Source organism: Bombus impatiens, unplaced genomic scaffold (assembly GCF_000188095.3).
Source record: "Bombus impatiens unplaced genomic scaffold, BIMP_2.2 scf_0466, whole genome shotgun sequence".
NCBI lineage: Eukaryota > Metazoa > Arthropoda > Insecta > Hymenoptera > Apidae > Bombus > Bombus impatiens.
Window position 1 is genome coordinate 197,666 of NT_176885.1, and position 17,728 is coordinate 215,393.

At 35.7% G+C, this 17,728-nt stretch overlaps 1 protein-coding gene across 1 annotated transcript in view; it reads right to left on the minus strand.

Moving 5' to 3' along the window:
* Positions 1 to 17,728, minus strand: part of LOC100745022 (rap guanine nucleotide exchange factor 2) — a 248,845-nt gene that overhangs the window by 191,650 nt on the left and 39,467 nt on the right. Inside the window, exon 2 of the mRNA XM_012387379.3 lies at positions 7,759 to 8,227. Within this exon, the coding sequence (XP_012242802.1) occupies positions 7,759 to 7,827 (69 nt within the window). The 5' untranslated portion in view covers positions 7,828 to 8,227. The remainder of the gene's footprint in view (positions 1 to 7,758; positions 8,228 to 17,728) is intronic.

Consider the following 17,728-nt stretch of genomic DNA (forward strand, 5'->3'; position numbering starts at 1 on the left):
GAAACACGGACAAAAATAATTGTACGCATACAAAATGCCTAAGTTCTTTAAGTACAAACGGTTCGAAGAAACGCGTCTAATGGTAGAACACTCCCTTAAACGCAGGAAAATAATAACAACGTGACGAGCGTCAGGTGGAAGTTTCTCGTTCTGACAAAGGGTAAATACCTTTGTAAACCACGAAAACTTGCGAATCAAGGTTTTGTACGGCGCCTGTCGGTCTCCGAAGCGGTTTCGACCACGTTTCGCCTCTCGATCCGTTGGCTCGCTCTTTTTTTGCTCGCCTTTCCTACGAAAAGTGGAGCGAACACTGGACGACCTTCACGTACGGATCGTATGAACCCACGTTGCGAGACGTCTCGTAAGATTTTAAAAGGGGTTCCTCGTGTAGCCGCGTAAATATCAATTATTTCAACCCTCCGGGAGCATCGTAACGGTGAAACAAAATTTCTATCTATTATGGAACGGAGCAGTTCCCTGTATGAAGATGGATTAGGACTGCTCCATCTGACCAACGAGGGTTGTTTTTTTGTGTGTTTTTTATTCGTTCGAAACTGTAGACACGTACTACGGGTCCTGGCGTGATCGGCCTCCTATCGATTCCATTGCTTCGTTCGATATTAATCGGAAAATGAGTCGAGTTGAAAGTGGTTTTTGCTACTGAAAAAGTTGCTTCGTGATATCGCGAACGTGATATGTGCATTCGAACCTGTTTTCGAAAGGAAAGCCGAGGGACGAGTTTGACTTGAATTTCTCGATCGATCGGAAAATTATTTAACGGTGAAATTTGAAATGTCATGGATATTAAATGATAATATCGTAAATAGGCACAGTGTTATACAACGTACTATATAAATTTCGTAATATCGTAAACGATGTCAAATGTAATAAACGAAAGTGAATTTATCATTTCTATATTATAGGATTTTGCAGAATGTGTTATGTAAACGATTATTACAAAATTCTTTCTCGTGATTTTTAAATTGTCGACGATATTATGTGTATTACGTGAAAATGTGTGCCGACTCAGCACACGAGATAACCTTCGAATAACAATTTGTATAAATAACAAATAATATATTTATGATGATCTGGTAAAAAATTGTGTCACCCATCATATGACATCATACGACATTGCAATTGCAGGATATTTATGGTTCTTTCGTAGGAGTACATATTATGTTTTGCTGTTAACGCTACGAGATCACTAGACCCTAATTCAGAATTATGCGTTTAATCTCAGACGTTTACCTCTGAATTTATCCGAGCGTATTTCGTCCAAAAGGTACACAGTGAACGTGTTATGGTAAGTAAATTGTCACACGGTAGATATAGAAAAAAAAACACTGAGGGAATAGTTTTATTAAGAAACATGTACTTCCATTTCACAGATTAGAATTTTTGTAGAAGCAGTAGTATACTATGCAAATGCAAGTATACTATGTATGGCTAAAGATGTAGATCTGTAGCACTATCACGGAACAAATCGACAATCTGAATCAAGGAACATTTAATTAAGCTCAATTTAAAAGGAGGGAAGGTCTGTCAAATTGCTCTAACGATCATTTAAATGCAGCACGGAAAACTGTTGAATTATTTTCTTCGTAATAGTTTATTTAAATGCACATTAACTAATAGCAAGTAATTACAATAAAGTAGTAATTATAACGAACTTCTCTGATTACCATATGCATTATATTATATGCGTGATACGAGTTTTTCGACAAATTACTGAAACTCTATGTGGAAAACTGGATAGAGAAAATTCCACGTACATTGTCATTTAAGAAAGAACGATGGTCGTAGAACTGATCTTTCTATTTAAAAAAATATATGCTGATGAAAAAATTATAGCGTAAATTACCATTTTTATACAAACAGGAACAACTAAAATATCCACAGAAATAAATTATTGGGAACAATAGCCAAACCTAATTTCAAAGTATAAATGTGAGAAGCAGACATCATTAACGTACGTAACATGCTTTTGTATCTAAAATTTCCCGGAAGATAACGGACCTCAAAAAATAATAACAAAATATTTTCAAAGGGAGTTTGCGAGGTAAATGAAAGGGCAAGTAACCTAGATATTATTCGAAACTCATCTTTACACTCGCTGTCATGAATAAGCCTTTCGTTTCAGGAAAAATGTCGATCGTACGCTTGGCTCGTGGAATAATGCTAGAAAAAAAAGGGAGAAAATGTTCTCAGACGATCTGTGTACACGTTTCAACGCGAATGAATTGTTCTAGGGACAAAACACAGTACACTCATTCTTTTAATCGCTCATACGTCGTACGCACGGTCGCTTCGGAATATTGCTCTTCAACTTTCTAAATATTTGTTACCAGCTACTGAACTCATATTCTCGTTTGTTTTTTCTCTCCTTCCCATGATCCGGTATAGCTACATACATATGCTTGAAATCGAACATGCACGTACCAAAAACGAACTAAACGCGACCAGTCTATCGAAATAAAAAATTTCAACCATCACGGAGAAAAAAGAAATATACGTTTACACGTGTTTTGGTATTTGGACGAAAGTTCCTTGAATTTTATTGGATAATACTTTATTGGTTACCATCGTAAACTTTAGATGATGCGTAATATTTAAATGATGGCTGCATTCCCCCCTCAAAAAAAAAAAAATGTTATAACGTAAATTTTATTTTATCATATGATTTTGATTTGTGACACCGATAAGGATCTCTCAAGGGAATTTGATCTGGAAGGATACGATTCTTCTGCATTATAAAGTAGGAGCAAATGCATCGAGGAAAATTCTTTATGTTTTATCGTATTTCCTGTGTTTGCTATATTTGCTATTTCTGTAACTAATTTGTATATTAATATAAAAAACCACGCGTACTAACAATGATTCTTGTCATTGATATTTCTTCGAACTTACAAGAACTCGAGTAAATTAAAGATGATCCAAAAAACATAACAGTATATGTATCAAGCGTAACGTTTAAAAAAATGTGGATCCTTGTGAATTTTCAACAAAAGCACAAACTCTTCTTTCCCTCCAAATGCTAAATACTTACGGTGATAAAATCAACGATCGTGGAGCCCACCACGGAAACAAGAAGAAACGATGCTTTCACCGAAATAAAACGCGAGACAATGAAAACTCAGCTCATCCATAACTCATCGTGGAACGTTCCACGCTTCTTTTTCTACGTGGACGCGATCGATGGCATTTACAACCGAACAGAACAAACGCACGAAGAAAGATAATAAAGTTGGACAGTTTTGTTAACGACAGACATCTGTGTATAATAGAAAGCACGCATCGAGAAGCGCGAAACGCTTCCATCGCGTCAATCGTTTCCGCAAGAATGAAATTTCAAAGACTCGTTCCCGCTGTTTCCGCGAATAAAACAAGTTGAATGCAATGAAAAAAGAAAATATACAAATATAAAGAAGAAGCGAGAAAGAAGAAAAGAACAGAGAAAAAGAGAAAAACCTGTCAATTATATCCTCAGCGATCGAGGACGTCGGTAGAGACGCCATTATTTGTTTAAAACTACTGCGCGGCTACGGTCCGGATCGATATCTCGCACAATATCTGAGACTTTCATTGTACTGAAAATCGCGGTCGTTTCCCTGAATTTTCGACGTTTCCCTATTTAGCCATGCTTTGCCTTGGTACACGCGCGACTCTGCACACGGCCGTCATTCTACGCTCGCCTCGCAGATCGTGCGGTTCGCAAATTAGTACGAAAATAACGAAGGGCGCAGAAGGACGTCTGGGAAGCGTTCGCGCCATGGAATTCGACAAGTTTTTCATGAAAATCCGTGACTCAGGGATTTTTCTTAATTGGCCCCTGACGACAACGATCGATATTATGCCGGTCACGCGACCGGAGATGAAAGGTGATTAAATATTCAGAGGGACTCGCTATTCTACGAATTTCTTTCTAATTTCATTATTTAAACAATCGACGAGGATTTCGTAAGCGGAATTTTGTTTCTTTATGAAAAGAGAGATTGTTGTTGATTGGAGTCTCTAACTTCAATCTAAACGCTTGGAAATAGATGGTTTCTTGTAAATATAATTTTAACGCGTTTTGGGGAATTAAGGAAAATGTCGGAATAATAATGGGCAAAAAGAATTAAATAATTAAATAATTGCGGTTGTCTTTTTTATTGTTTGAGCGAAGCTTCGGTACGACAGCAAATAAAAGAAATTAAATGGAAAGTGATTAAATATTTGAGAACACGTAATCTTTCATAGTTATCTTTTATCTGTTTAAATGAGAACTATGGTCCAGTGATAAGGAAGATTAATAGAAGGAAAGTTAAATATTTTGAGAACAAGCCATTCCTCAATATTATGTTTCGCCCATTAAAGATAAATTCTGATACACTAGGAGATAAGGAGACCACAGTGCAACCGAGATGTTGAAGAGATATTCGAAGAAATTTAAACTATCTCACTATGGAAATTAGTTGGATAAATTTACCCGAGAGTAAAGTAGGTCCTTTGGGTGAAAATAGAAACGCCGTTGTAAGTGCTTAGAGACACTACTTTCTGATACCAAGTATACGTTGTTTAGGGCGAAATTCTTTCCCGCTCGTACCTATAGTACAATTCTGTAACTTGGCAGTTCTGAATTCTCCAAAAATAAAATTTTATACGCATAATAAAACTCCGTAGATTTTTTTATTGGTTCTACAGTACAATTTTTGTCGTCAATGTCCGCTTCTTTTAAATTAAAGTGAAATTCTTGTCGTGGATTTTCTCTCGTTTCACCTGTCCTAGAAAATTTTATGCTTTACAAAAATCCTCCAAAAGATAAAAATTTGTACGTACGCTTGGTAGAAAATGAAGCCGCGCGTAATAAAATTTCGTAGGTTTTTCATTAACTCTAGCATAATATTCTTGTCCAGAACTCTCGTGTGTACACATAGAACGCACCATGTTCTACAAAAATTTTAGATTTCATAAACATTTTTCAAAAATAAAATTTTACGCACACAGGCAGATCATAACAATATTCGTACCTTTCTCACTGTATATTTAAAATCATTTTACTGGATATTTTCTATATAACAGAATTTCCGTGCAAGTGCTGTATCGTGTAACATAACGCGTTCCACATCGTATAACTCATCTGTAAATATTCTCTATCCTCCACCAAAACATTGTACAAAAATTCCCTTCCATCTCAAGCAGGAAACGTTCGAACAAAGAGAACACTTGATTAACAATCAGAGAAAAACGAACTACCCGTGGTTATGTTTCCAAACGATGTATTACGCGTACGAGTTTATATTCGATGGAAAATGACATAAAAGACATTTACAAGCCTAAAAGGCAGTCATTTAAATTCGATTACTTCTTTGTCGATGTAACGATTTGTATTGGCTCGTTGCCAATTTTTTTCTTTTTTTCGTCTCGGTCGCAACATACACGTGACAGAGCATTTTATTGCAAAAATCGTTCGATCGTTGATATGTCGCGCGATGGGAAAGGGACATCACGATAGAACAAAGCGAGCTAGTTTTTCCGATCGCAATCAACCGTACGACGTTCGAATTAGAAACGTACGATTGGTAGTTAGTCCAAGTCCCGATAGAACAAAGGGGAGCAAAGGCAGTTAAAGGGTAAAAAGGGCGCTATCACGAAACATTCGACTATCTCGATATACATCACTATCCCTAACTGTTAGGACACCTATGGAAATCAAAGTAAATTTAAAAAATGTTTGAACAATGATTAAAAAGAATTATTGGCTTGTTTGAAATTTTACGCGAAGGCGGATTACAAAATGATCAATAAACACTGGAGGTATGCGTAACTATCATTTTTTTATCTGAAGTTGAAAATGTTTCGCCACTTATCTTGAGATTTCAATATTGATTAGTTTTTCCGCGTCGTTTAACGCGAGAATTCTTTTCGCCGAAAATTCTTTATCCCTTTCCGATAAAGGAAAAGTATTTGTTCGCTGGTTTATCCGATAAAGAACACACAGAATCCTAGGAAGAAGTTTTAACGATATTACTTTTGAAAAAAGCCATCAAGGCAACGTGACAGAATCTTTTCGCGAAACTTCCTCTTGAAACTAACTCGCTAAAGGACCTTTTTTGATTCGGTACATATCTGTTAAAACACAAATCAATCGTATTGATTCGTATCGATTGTTAGCCATCAGGGTGTTCAAACTTCTCAAATATAATGAGTAAAAAATAAAGCTGTTAAAAAATATTCAAATTACTATGTATTTGAGGAAATAGAAATAATAGCACATAGCTAGAAGTTTATAACGCATTAAGTATTAACCATTTTGAACATCATTGCAAAAACATCTTGAATACTTGCATATCGAGTTTCATCTTAACGAACTATCTCTAAAAGTTAATGTATGAAGGAAGACGTCATCAAAGACATAAAAATTACCACGGTCAAGATTCTACAAAATATGGAAGATATTTTCTTTTCAAAACGATATAACCACCCGGTTTTTAATGCATTGTACAGACTGTGTGAAGAATTTGAATTAAAAATCCTTATTAAAAAAATATTCCTGATGGTCCATTCTCAATGAAAAGTTTCTAAAGATCTTCAATCTCATTATCCGTGTTTTAATAAACGATCTTTGTCGAAAGATTTGGGAACCCTTTTAACCTTCGAACTACTTAATTGGTATTGAGAAGGCGAAACTCGGGCCCAGAAGTAATTTCCCGCGCAAGAAATGGGAATTTTTTCCGTCGAAATTCCAGGACGCTGCGCGCTCAAGTCCAATGCGATTATGCGAAGATAAGAAGCAGCGGATTATTCGTTTGGAAAGTTCGAGCAGTTCTCCTGTTCGTGGATATTGACGACGCCCTTTAACCTTTCTCGACCATCGTAAAACGTAGTCACGAATGCGTCTTTGTGCGTGTACACTGGCGCGTAAAATCGCGCATTATAGAGACGACAAGCGTGCACAATAGATCATTCTGAATGATTTTTATTCGTATAAAATTGACAAACACGATCGTAAATGTGGGACAAAGAGAAATTTATAGTTATAAATGAAAAATTTTTTAACGGTGATATAGACAGGTAATTTTGTTTTATTCGTAAAACATTAACAAGTATAATAGGTAGTAAATATGGACACAACATTAAAAAAAAACAAAGATTCGAAACTCTCGGTGAATAATTCTTTTTATAATAATATAGTATCTGTGTGTGTAGGAGAGGAGGGGGCAGGGAAACGAAACGATAGAATTTCTTGTTTCTGTCAGAGATTTCTTTGGAGATTTCACGTGTGCATGTTTTATTTGTTTTATACGTGCAGCACGGTGAAAGTTAGACGTAACCAGAGACAATTTACTTTCATACTTTAACCATCCTTGAAAGTTCACCTCGATCAACGATCACGAATGGACAGTAATCGTGCGACAAATAATAATGTACTAATAGCTTGGACAGTGCTTCGAGGTTCGTTAACGTTAATTATAAAGAATAGAAATTTAAAGATTTTTAAATCGTAGAATATAAAAATATTAGAATTCAAAGATCCAGAAATGAAACAATTTTGATACTCGAGCATTAAAAAGTTTAACTCACGTGAATTTTTAATTCAACAGATTATGATTTGATGATTATGATTCACGTTATTAACCCTCGAATTCTTGAATTATTATCCTTTTATATTTTTCCTTTTTACCAAATATGTTTAGTAACGTAAACTACCAAACTTCTACATAAACTATATGCCATTTATTAGAAAAATATAATCATGCAATTGCATTAACTCACTTGAAGCGTTCGTCGTTCAGGATCGCGGCAGAGAGCCCTGACGAAATGTGGATCCAAATAGTCCGTCATAGTAGCCTATCTATAGACTACTCTGCGATCCTTTTTCCTACGTGCTCCTGTGTCCTGTTGGAGCACTTCTTCCTGGACATCGCCACCAAAATGGTCGCAACGTTCGATTCTCAAGGGCCCAATGACCTCTTTTAAGCCATTAAATAGACCGATCCTTTCGTAATAGTCTTACAATTAGCAAAATATTTCACTTCCATTTTCATTTTTCTTTCCACTATATTTTTCTCTTTTTCCCTTTTTTTTCTTTTTGTATCGATCAAAAATCTAATATACGTTCGGAACTACAGCTGCATTTAATCATGCGCGGCATAATACGAGAAATTTTAACGCAGATTGAATCTTCTGTTTTCCAAAATCCATGATGATTCTTGTTGAATGTGCTGATTCAAAGTGATGAATTCTGTAAGCATAAATAGGAGAAATATTAAAAAAGAATTAGAGTAACCATTTTGCGACAAGCAAATTACATTACATTTTAATAATTGTACGAATTCAAATACGAAATATCGTGATTATTAATGCTAAAATTACGTAAGGTATATAATATGCATAATATTTTATAAAAAATTGTATAAATTTACTGCTGTAAATTCCTTGATACTTGAATGACTTTTTTATGAAGTATACTTGCTTTTCACGTACCTTGCATTTCGATTTCTTTGGTACAAGCTGTATATTACAGCTGTCAGTATTCCTACAGCGTTAATATTTGTTACTCAAGAATTATAAAAATTGTATTATCCTCATAAAGCATGAAACGATAAACACGAAATTTTCTAGATAATTTACAGACGAACGAAAGAAACTCTTATAAAAATAACAAACGATTCCATTGTCGATCTAAGACTCGTTAATCAATTCCCGTTACCATTCTTAAATTTATCTTCTCATTAAAGGTGAATCTCGGTTTATTTACCGAGAGCCATTTCCTACTTTCTCTCTTCCACAAAGATCAATTAAGGTGCCCGGAATCGCCTCCTATTAATCTCCTCGCATTTAATTCAGGTTTTCTTTCACCGAACGCGACAAACTCGCTGTTCGACCAAGTCACACGTACACCAACGCACGACTTCTCTATCGCGGCTAAATCAATCGGAGAAAATTATACTCTGTTGCATATTCAAATGGCTGAATATTCACGGTATCTCGAAACAGTGAATGAACGCGCATCTCGAAGCCATCGAACGCAAACTTAGAAGCGAAGCGACTTGCAGCGTCGGTGCACCTTCGTTTCCGTCCCATCCAAACTAAACTAATCGTAATTCAAGCTTGTTTCCAAACGACGATGGAGATCGAACTTGAAACGCAAGCACCGAGGCATAGAATGTGTATATGAAGATCTCAAACGCCAAACGAACGTCGTTCACGACGAGAACCGATCGAGTCAAGAAACGATCGTTCGAAAGGAAAAGAAACAGGTACCGTTACGAATTATGAATGAATCGCGAAACAACGTTGCAGGATGAATTATAAACGCGACGGAAGTCGCTCGTTAAGGCATGCTGCACCTGCGGATAGATGCGGTGAAACGATAGGCGGCTAAACTGGAAATAGGCTCGTCGACCTTTTCGCGATCGGATCGTGAAGAGTGGAACGGATTTGAGCTGCGAGAATGAAACGTTGTCAGAGGCATGGATATTTGACCGTAGCGTGTCGTCAAGAAGGTGCTTCTTTGGTCGAGAGTCGAAGGGCCTTTCTTTAGTTAGAGCACTGTGCAAGTTGTTTGAAAAAATTATGGCTAAACTTCAACAGCGTACGATTTGATACTCGCTTCGTAGTTGTAAGACGTTTCATCGATGCAGTGTTACAAGTATTGACCACTTAAGAAAGGAAACAACAATCGAGATGCTATTCTTCGTACGAATTGATCTTATTCTTGGCGTGAATTTGTCGACAATCTCGAAAATTACTCTTTAATATTCCAGTTTCTTTTGATCGTTGATATATGAGAAACACGTAAGTGTATACTTTACAGGTCTTTAAATTCGATTTTCTCAACGCGAGGCTTCTAATACAATTTTAATATTCTTAATTTTCATTCTATTTCGTATGGCATAGAATCTACCTTGCTTTTACTTGTATCGCGAATTTAGTACATGTATTTTATGAATCATGTGTATATATAATGTATAATTTATGTATGTGCATAAGCAAGTTTTAGTTATATCTTTTGTACATATCTGTAGTTACATATAGTTAGCTATACATGTATAAGTTAATCCTAATTCTGCGACAGTCATTGCCATACTTCTTCCAAAATGCAACTCGAGGATCGTACTCGTGTACAACCAACGGTTGTGATAAAGTTTACACATCACAATCGAAACAGGAATTATTATTCCTGTGCGACGCAACAACGTGACTGCCAGTTGGAGAACAGACGGCGACTAACAAACGTCGAAAACGAATATAGGGAACGAGAAGCATCGATTTCTCGGTTTATTCTCCGACCTTGGTGTATGTAACGTCACGCGAGCCACATACCTAACAACCTTTGGATGGGAGGCCGTGCCAGAGACGCGGGTACCCACTGCCACAACCGACCAACCATGAAACGTAACGACCGATCCGGAGGCATTTGAACCGCGCAGAACGAGACCGGGTCGCGGATGTATCGCGATCTGATGCCGCGATGCGTCGATCCCGCAAATCAACTTGATAAACAGCCAGACGCGTGGCGCAGATAGGATGAACATTGCGAACAAGCCAGGCCACCGAGGAGTTCGTCTGTTTGACGTGGTTTCCATATGGGTGTAGATACAGTTGCCGAGATCATCTGCATCTACTTGTTACATTTTTTGGAAAACTCGGTAATTATATAGAAAAGAGCACAGTTCACAGATTTCGATGAGCTTGAAATATGTTATCAAGCTCGATATTCTGAGCAAGCTATTTCCTATGTAACCGCTCCGCTCCGTCCTCGCAGATATTCGCAAAAATATTCAATTACACTTAGCTTCCGTATGCTTCACTCTGACATATTTTTACGTAGCCCAATTTGAACTTAACTCGTTGATGCTGATCATCAGTAATATAAATAAAAAAGTTAGATTAATATCCGGCTGCTTCGCGCGAACCTCACGTAATTTTTGCTTCACGCGATTTTGCGAATAGGAAAAAGTTGTTCAGAATGTTGATCTCGGCAATATATTTCGAAATCGTTAAAATGGACGAGGTGCGCCCTTTTTCTGTATAATTACCGAAAACTCTGATAGATCTTGCTTTATTGAGAACGCTTGGTTATAACAGGACTCAGAAAATTGCTGCTGCGCCCTCGTGATTTTCATATCATATACATATATGTTCATATCATATAAAACATACACGGTTGCTGCGATTATCTGCACCTACTTATTATATTTATTGGAAGATTCTAGCAAATCTTTATTTATTTAGTCTTTTACATTACAGTAGAACCCCATCTAACGCGGTACTCGTTTGACGCGATAAGAAAATTGCCGCCGCGCCCTCGTATAACGCAGCTGCGTAATTGGTTTAAAAGACTCTATATGTGTGTATTCGATTGTGAATATTAGAGGTGTAAAAATATAATATTGCCTTAAACTTTCAATGAATGGAAATCGAATTTTGATGAGTCGAAAAGAAAACGTTTGAGACTGAGGTCGATCGTCGTACCTCGTGCATCTATGTAATTAAATTAAGAAACCGATAGATCTAAATACCCGACATTTGAGAGATTTATACAAAAACTATGTATATTTTGTGTGAATATATTCCTTAAGTGTAAAAATATTCAACCTTCTAAAAATTTGAAATCCGAGATTGTGCAATTAAACTGAACAGTATATGACATTAAACTGTCAGTATTTAGACCGACGTTTAAGTATATGGTTTTAGTAAGAGAAATACAAAGTGAATGTTGAGTTTCTGGAACAGATTTTGAAATGTGTTGCAATCAAATTACGATAGTATAGGAAAATAGTAGCTGCCTTGCCTTTTATTTACATTTCTGTTTGACGTCAATAGTGCATAAAATTTCCGATGATGAACATTTCTCTACATAATTAAAGGCACTGCATCTCTCGCTGAAAGGCGTAAAAATAAGTTGCTCCGGTTGAAACGAAGACCGATCGATTCATAAGACGTGTCCAAGCTCGATTCTTTTGTCCTTTTTCTTTCGTCTTCTCCTCCGACAGCGGATCTGCATTTTTCCTTCATTTTAGTATAAACATTTGAAATATCGAGCATACTTCCTTCAAACGCTGAAATTCATCGTAGCCATTATACATCTTTACGCTTATATAAAATATCTATCATAAATCGCAGTAACGTGACAAAACATACATTTAACAGTTTCCCATTTCATTCTGTAAATATGCATTATTCTTCCTATTCTTTGCTAGAAAATTTTACGTCGTATATTACAATCCCCGTTCGAAACGAAAAGCGTTGAAATTAAAGAAACTCAAGAGCTCAAAGAGGTAAAAATTAAATAATTGCAAAATTTAGGAATCCAACTATCTAAAAATTTAACAACTCACCTAGCAAAAAATTTGGAGTTCAACGTTACAAAGATTTTAAAATTAAAAAGTTTCAAATATTAAAACCGTCAAATTATAGAAACTCTAAATTTTAGAAAATTCTACATTTCATAAATTCAAGGATCTAAAAATTCCAAGTTTTAAAAGATCGTAAATTCAATTTCATTTGGATATTGAAAAATTTAACGTAGAAGAGCAAGCGTCGTTTTTTTCGTGAAACAGCGCAGTCAAGGCAGATATTAAACTTCAGATAAAAATCTACTCTTTTATGCCAGACGATATTCGACGATACACAGCTGCTGAGCAGTGATTTTCGAATTGAATGGTGGCCGATAGTCCGCAAAATGTTGCTGGAGTAATCGACGACGACGGGGCGACGATTTTTTCCGGCCGACTCCAGCTATTCTATCAACGGGACGCAATTTTGCGGGATCTAAAATGGTGAACCGCGTATATAACAAGGGCCTACGGGATCTGGCCTTTCTATCCTTGCAGAAAACGGAGACAGAAGAAGCAGAGGCTGATAATAAGCTGTGCCAGAGCGGACTTTCGCAACAATGGTTCTTCGGTGAGACAATTTCAATCTTTGATATGCTGCCTAGTAAACTTTTATACGAGCTCTAGTTGACATCCGTGGTGTAATTAACCTTGCTGATTGAAATTATCAGTTTTCTTAACAATCCAACGATTCGTTTTTAAAATATATTTTTCTCCTCTTTTGCTATGGAAAGCTTCACGTGTATTACTTATTTAGAGTTTCAATGCTTCAAGCATTTCCATATAAATGGATGATTATGTCAATTAAAAATACACAGCATTTATTATTTATTATAGATTATTATATTATAGTATTTATTATAGCTATTATAAGTTTTTCATTCCTTAGAACTCATAAAATCTATATTTAGGATTGCAATTAAGATCATCTCAATCTCATTTTAACAGAATTTCGATTTATCTTCATACTTACTTACATACCTAAACAGTAATATATCTATAGCTGCACTTTAATCGATCCAATGAAAATCAACTCCAATCAATTCTTCCAATGAAACACTTCTCCCGCCTTTGATTAATAATTTCTTCCAAAAAAGATCCAGATTAAAAATTCCAATCACGGAGACATATCTTCGCGTTAAATCAGCAAAAGCGATTTAAGATTCGAGAGATCAGTTTCTAATTTCAAAAGAAGTCGGAAAGTATCATACGAAAAGAGTTTCCGTCGCTTTAGTCGTGGTAGAAAATTAAATCGTATAATCGATAAAAATGAGAAGAGGATCGCGTCGGGAAACGTGGTGAAGAGGCAGAAGAAGCATCAGCAACAGCAGCAAAGCCGAAGAGAGGCCAAGAGAGGAACGGGCTGCATCGACCTTGCGGATCGTTTCTGTTTGGATTCCTATTACTCGTTTTATCCTTCCCCTGCTTCTTCATCTTTGCGTAGTCCGCCTGACTCTTTCTTCCTTTCAAAAAGAAACTTGCTGAGCCGGCGTCTCGTTCACAACTCGTCCGTGCCCGTATAGGTACTATGGTCTCGCGTGAAACGGAATGTCAAGGAAGAAAACAGCGCGTACGCGCAGCCAGGAACGTCCTCAGGATCTCGACCGTCGAGATCACCTCCCTTTCTCTCTCTTTCTCTTTCTCTCTCTTTCTCTCTCTTTCTCTCTCTCTCTCTCTCTCTCTCTCTCTCTCTCTCTCTCTCTCTCTCTCTCTCTCTCTCTCTCTCTCTCTCTCTCTCTCTCTCTCTCTCTCTCTCTCTCTCTCTCTCTCTCTCTCTCTCTCTCTCTCTCTCTCTCTCTCTCTCTCTCTCTCTCTCTCTCTCTCTCTCTCTCTCTCTCTCTCTCTCTCTCTCTCTCTCTCTCTCTCTCTCTCTCTCTCTCTCTCTCTCTCTCTCTCTCTCTCTCTCTCTCTCTCTCTCTCTCTCTCTCTCTCTCTCTCTCTCTCTCTCTCTCTCTCTCTCTCTCTCTCTCTCTCTCTCTCTCTCTCTCTCTCTCTCTCTCTCTCTCTCTCTCTCTCTCTCTCTCTCTCTCTCTCTCTCTCTCTCTCTCTCTCTCTCTCTCTCTCTCTCTCTCTCTCTCTCTCTCTCTCTCTCTCTCTCTCTCTCTCTCTCTCTCTCTCTCTCTCTCTCCCTCTCCCTCTCTCTGTCTCATCGATTACCAACAGTGACTATCGGTTTCGTGGCTCACCTATGTACGTTTATAATTTGGATGAAGATATTGAATTTGTGCAGACTCGTTTATATGGATCTACCAAACAAATATTGACAAGTACTCTTTAATTTATGCGTATTTATCAATCTTCGAAAAGAAGGAAACATTTTTAATAAATACCAAAAAATCGATTATAAATTTATTATATTTCGAGAATTTTGATTTAAAATGGGAATGTAAAAATTTAATCAACACATTTATTTTCGATTGCAAATAAAAGCTATTATTTTGATTAGTACATAGCAATGAAATTTGATCGTAAAATGAAATTGAAATTTGATCTGGGTTGATATCGAAAATTCGATATCAGAATTTAATCTATTACCTATCATTCTCGTTGATTTTGTTTTTATTATTGTATTGAATTAATTTTGATATGTATTATTGCTAAAATATTAGGAATCATATATTCAGTGAAAAGTAAATTCAGATTTTCCAATGGCCGGATGCTTGAATTTATACAATATTTTTAATTAATTCCTACAACTATAACAGAAAAATCTTTCAGGAGAAGTTTTTAACAATTCGATACTTGTATTGGAAAAATTTAATTATCTTTGAAGAAATGAATTATTTATGCGAGTCGCACGATGCACCAAAATAATCTCGAATTGGAAAATTTTATAATTCATCAAATCGTTTAAGGTTCATTAATTAGAATAGAAACCAATAAAACATTACCGTATTCGTAATATTCGTACCATAGAAGAAAAACTTATGAACTTACTGAAAACAAGAAATAGCGAAGCATAATTGTTTATTTTGTTCTCCCCTGTAAACGATAACTCAAAATTAAAAAGAATTTTAGTCTTTCAAATGGTAATGTATTTGTACAATGGACCAATGTAAAAGAAAGAGCTGATAGACGAGAACAGGTCAACCAAAAGTCTGAATTAGCTAGAAGGCTAAGAGAGACGAGACAGAAAAAGAGAAAAGAAGATGATCTAAATTGCAAATAGAAACAAACAGACGCGAAGGCAAGGAACGAACGAGCGAAAGAAGACAAAGAAGTAATTGGGGAAGAGAGCGAATATCAATACGAAGGTCTAAAACGATATATAGATAATGTAAATAAAATTGATAATACGTAGATTATAGATTTTTATGTATTTGTGGAAAATTAGAATTGCAAAGAATGCACAAAACGCACGTAATGCATAAGATACATAAAATATCCAAAGTATAGTATACGTTATAATGTCTAAAAAGTAAAACAATTTTCTATCTACGTTCCATTTTTTTCACGAACTTCGTAAAAATATGAATTCGCATAAATATCCGCGCTTTAATAATACGTGATAGAAAACCTACTTACTGAACAAAGGCTAAGATAAAATAATATTTATATCTACGTAATTTATTTATGAACATTTTTCCACCGATAATCGAAGATTAAAGTCTTCTTCTTAAATCAGGAAGTTCACCATCAAAATGCGATTTATTATCATTGTACGTAAACGCGTTGATTTTTCACTATTATTGCATAGGAAGACACGCAGGAATACACGTGAGGAAATTTCTCTGCTTCGAGATACTATCGCTATGCTCAGCGTTAATTACAGGATTTCGTGTTCGAAGAATGATACAGAGATTACGTAATTAATTACACCTATTTAGATGATCGTGAAAAAAAGGACTACACATATCTCGAGTCGAGATATTCCTCGCAAGTTTCTTTATTTCTTTTTTTTTTTTAAATTATCCACTAACGTCATTCACCCTGATTACATCGTGCAATTCATTAAAAAAAAATCATTTTAACGCTCTCTAATATCTAGTCTGTACTGCAACTCATCTTCCACGTGTCTTCCTTTTTGTTTCTTTCCTTTTTTTATTCTGCATGAAAGATATTAAAAGAAAGGAAAAAATATTAAATATACACCTGTCCAGTCGATTAATTTCATTCGTAGAACGTCAGCGATGTCCGCGCACCTCGACGCGCCATTCCACGAAATTAGAGATGGTAATTATGCAAGCTCGCTGATGCATTCGATATTAGAGCCGGTCTATCTAGCTTGCAGTTCCCATTTTCACTATACGGGATGAACTTTCGGTACATGGCCTATATACTGAGATATTTTTACCGGTGACTGGTTAACGCGTCTCGTTAAAGGCACAGTGCACCGGACCAACGCGAAGCTAACATGAGAAATTACCGGTCGTAACATTTTCGGCCCGCTGTCGTGTCTCGTTTGTTTAGTCTCGTATAATCGAAATGAATCCACGACGAAATATTGAGAAAAGGAATTTGTTGATTTCATCGGAACAATGAGTTCATTGTCTAATAACTATTTTAGGAAAGAATTTAAAACTAATCCTTTAAGATACCCACAAATATTAGGTTTACTTTTACATTAAGTTTTTCATGCATAATTTACTCGAAATGTTACTTTTATAATGTTACGATGAAAACTTCATACGTTTAATTATTCCGTGAATTTAATTTATCCTTGAAAGCCTATCTTTTTAATATTGCATTCGTCGCGTGTTAATTTAAAAATACGTTCCCGCGATATCCCGCATATTTAATATTTTATACGCTTAATATCAAACGTACATTAAAAAAAATTATTTCTGGTTTAATCTATTATTATAAAATTATTAAAAAAGTTTCTTTTCTGAGGAAACTTTGATACGATTTTGCAAACATTTATACGGTACAGCAGCAAAATAAAATAAAATGTTTTATCTTAATACATTCTCCTAAAATTTAGCGAATCCCTGAAGTATTAAAATACAAAATTAGAAAGATCAAAATACAATAAAAGTTCTGTCATTTCCCGAGCGCATATAATAATAATAATGATTGATATTTAAGTTGAAGATAATCGTGATTGAATAGTATGTGCTAGACATAGCTCTGAATATTACAATCCTGAGTTAACAGTCGGACATCGTGTAAACCAATAAATTTTGTTAACCTACATTGCACTATATATTTATTAGTAGAACAATGTAAAATAGAACATACATCGTTCATAATTTTATTGCAGCTAAATACTTTTCAATCAAGCATGACAATTGTTTAAAATGATCAATGTACATTAAAGGAATCATGTAATTTCCGATATTTATCAATTATCATGATTTACTCCTATATTTGATTAATCTATTTCGCTATTTTACAGCGACAATTACATTTCACTACGTTTGATTATCTACAGAAAGGTCTTCAGGAACGTATCGATAACA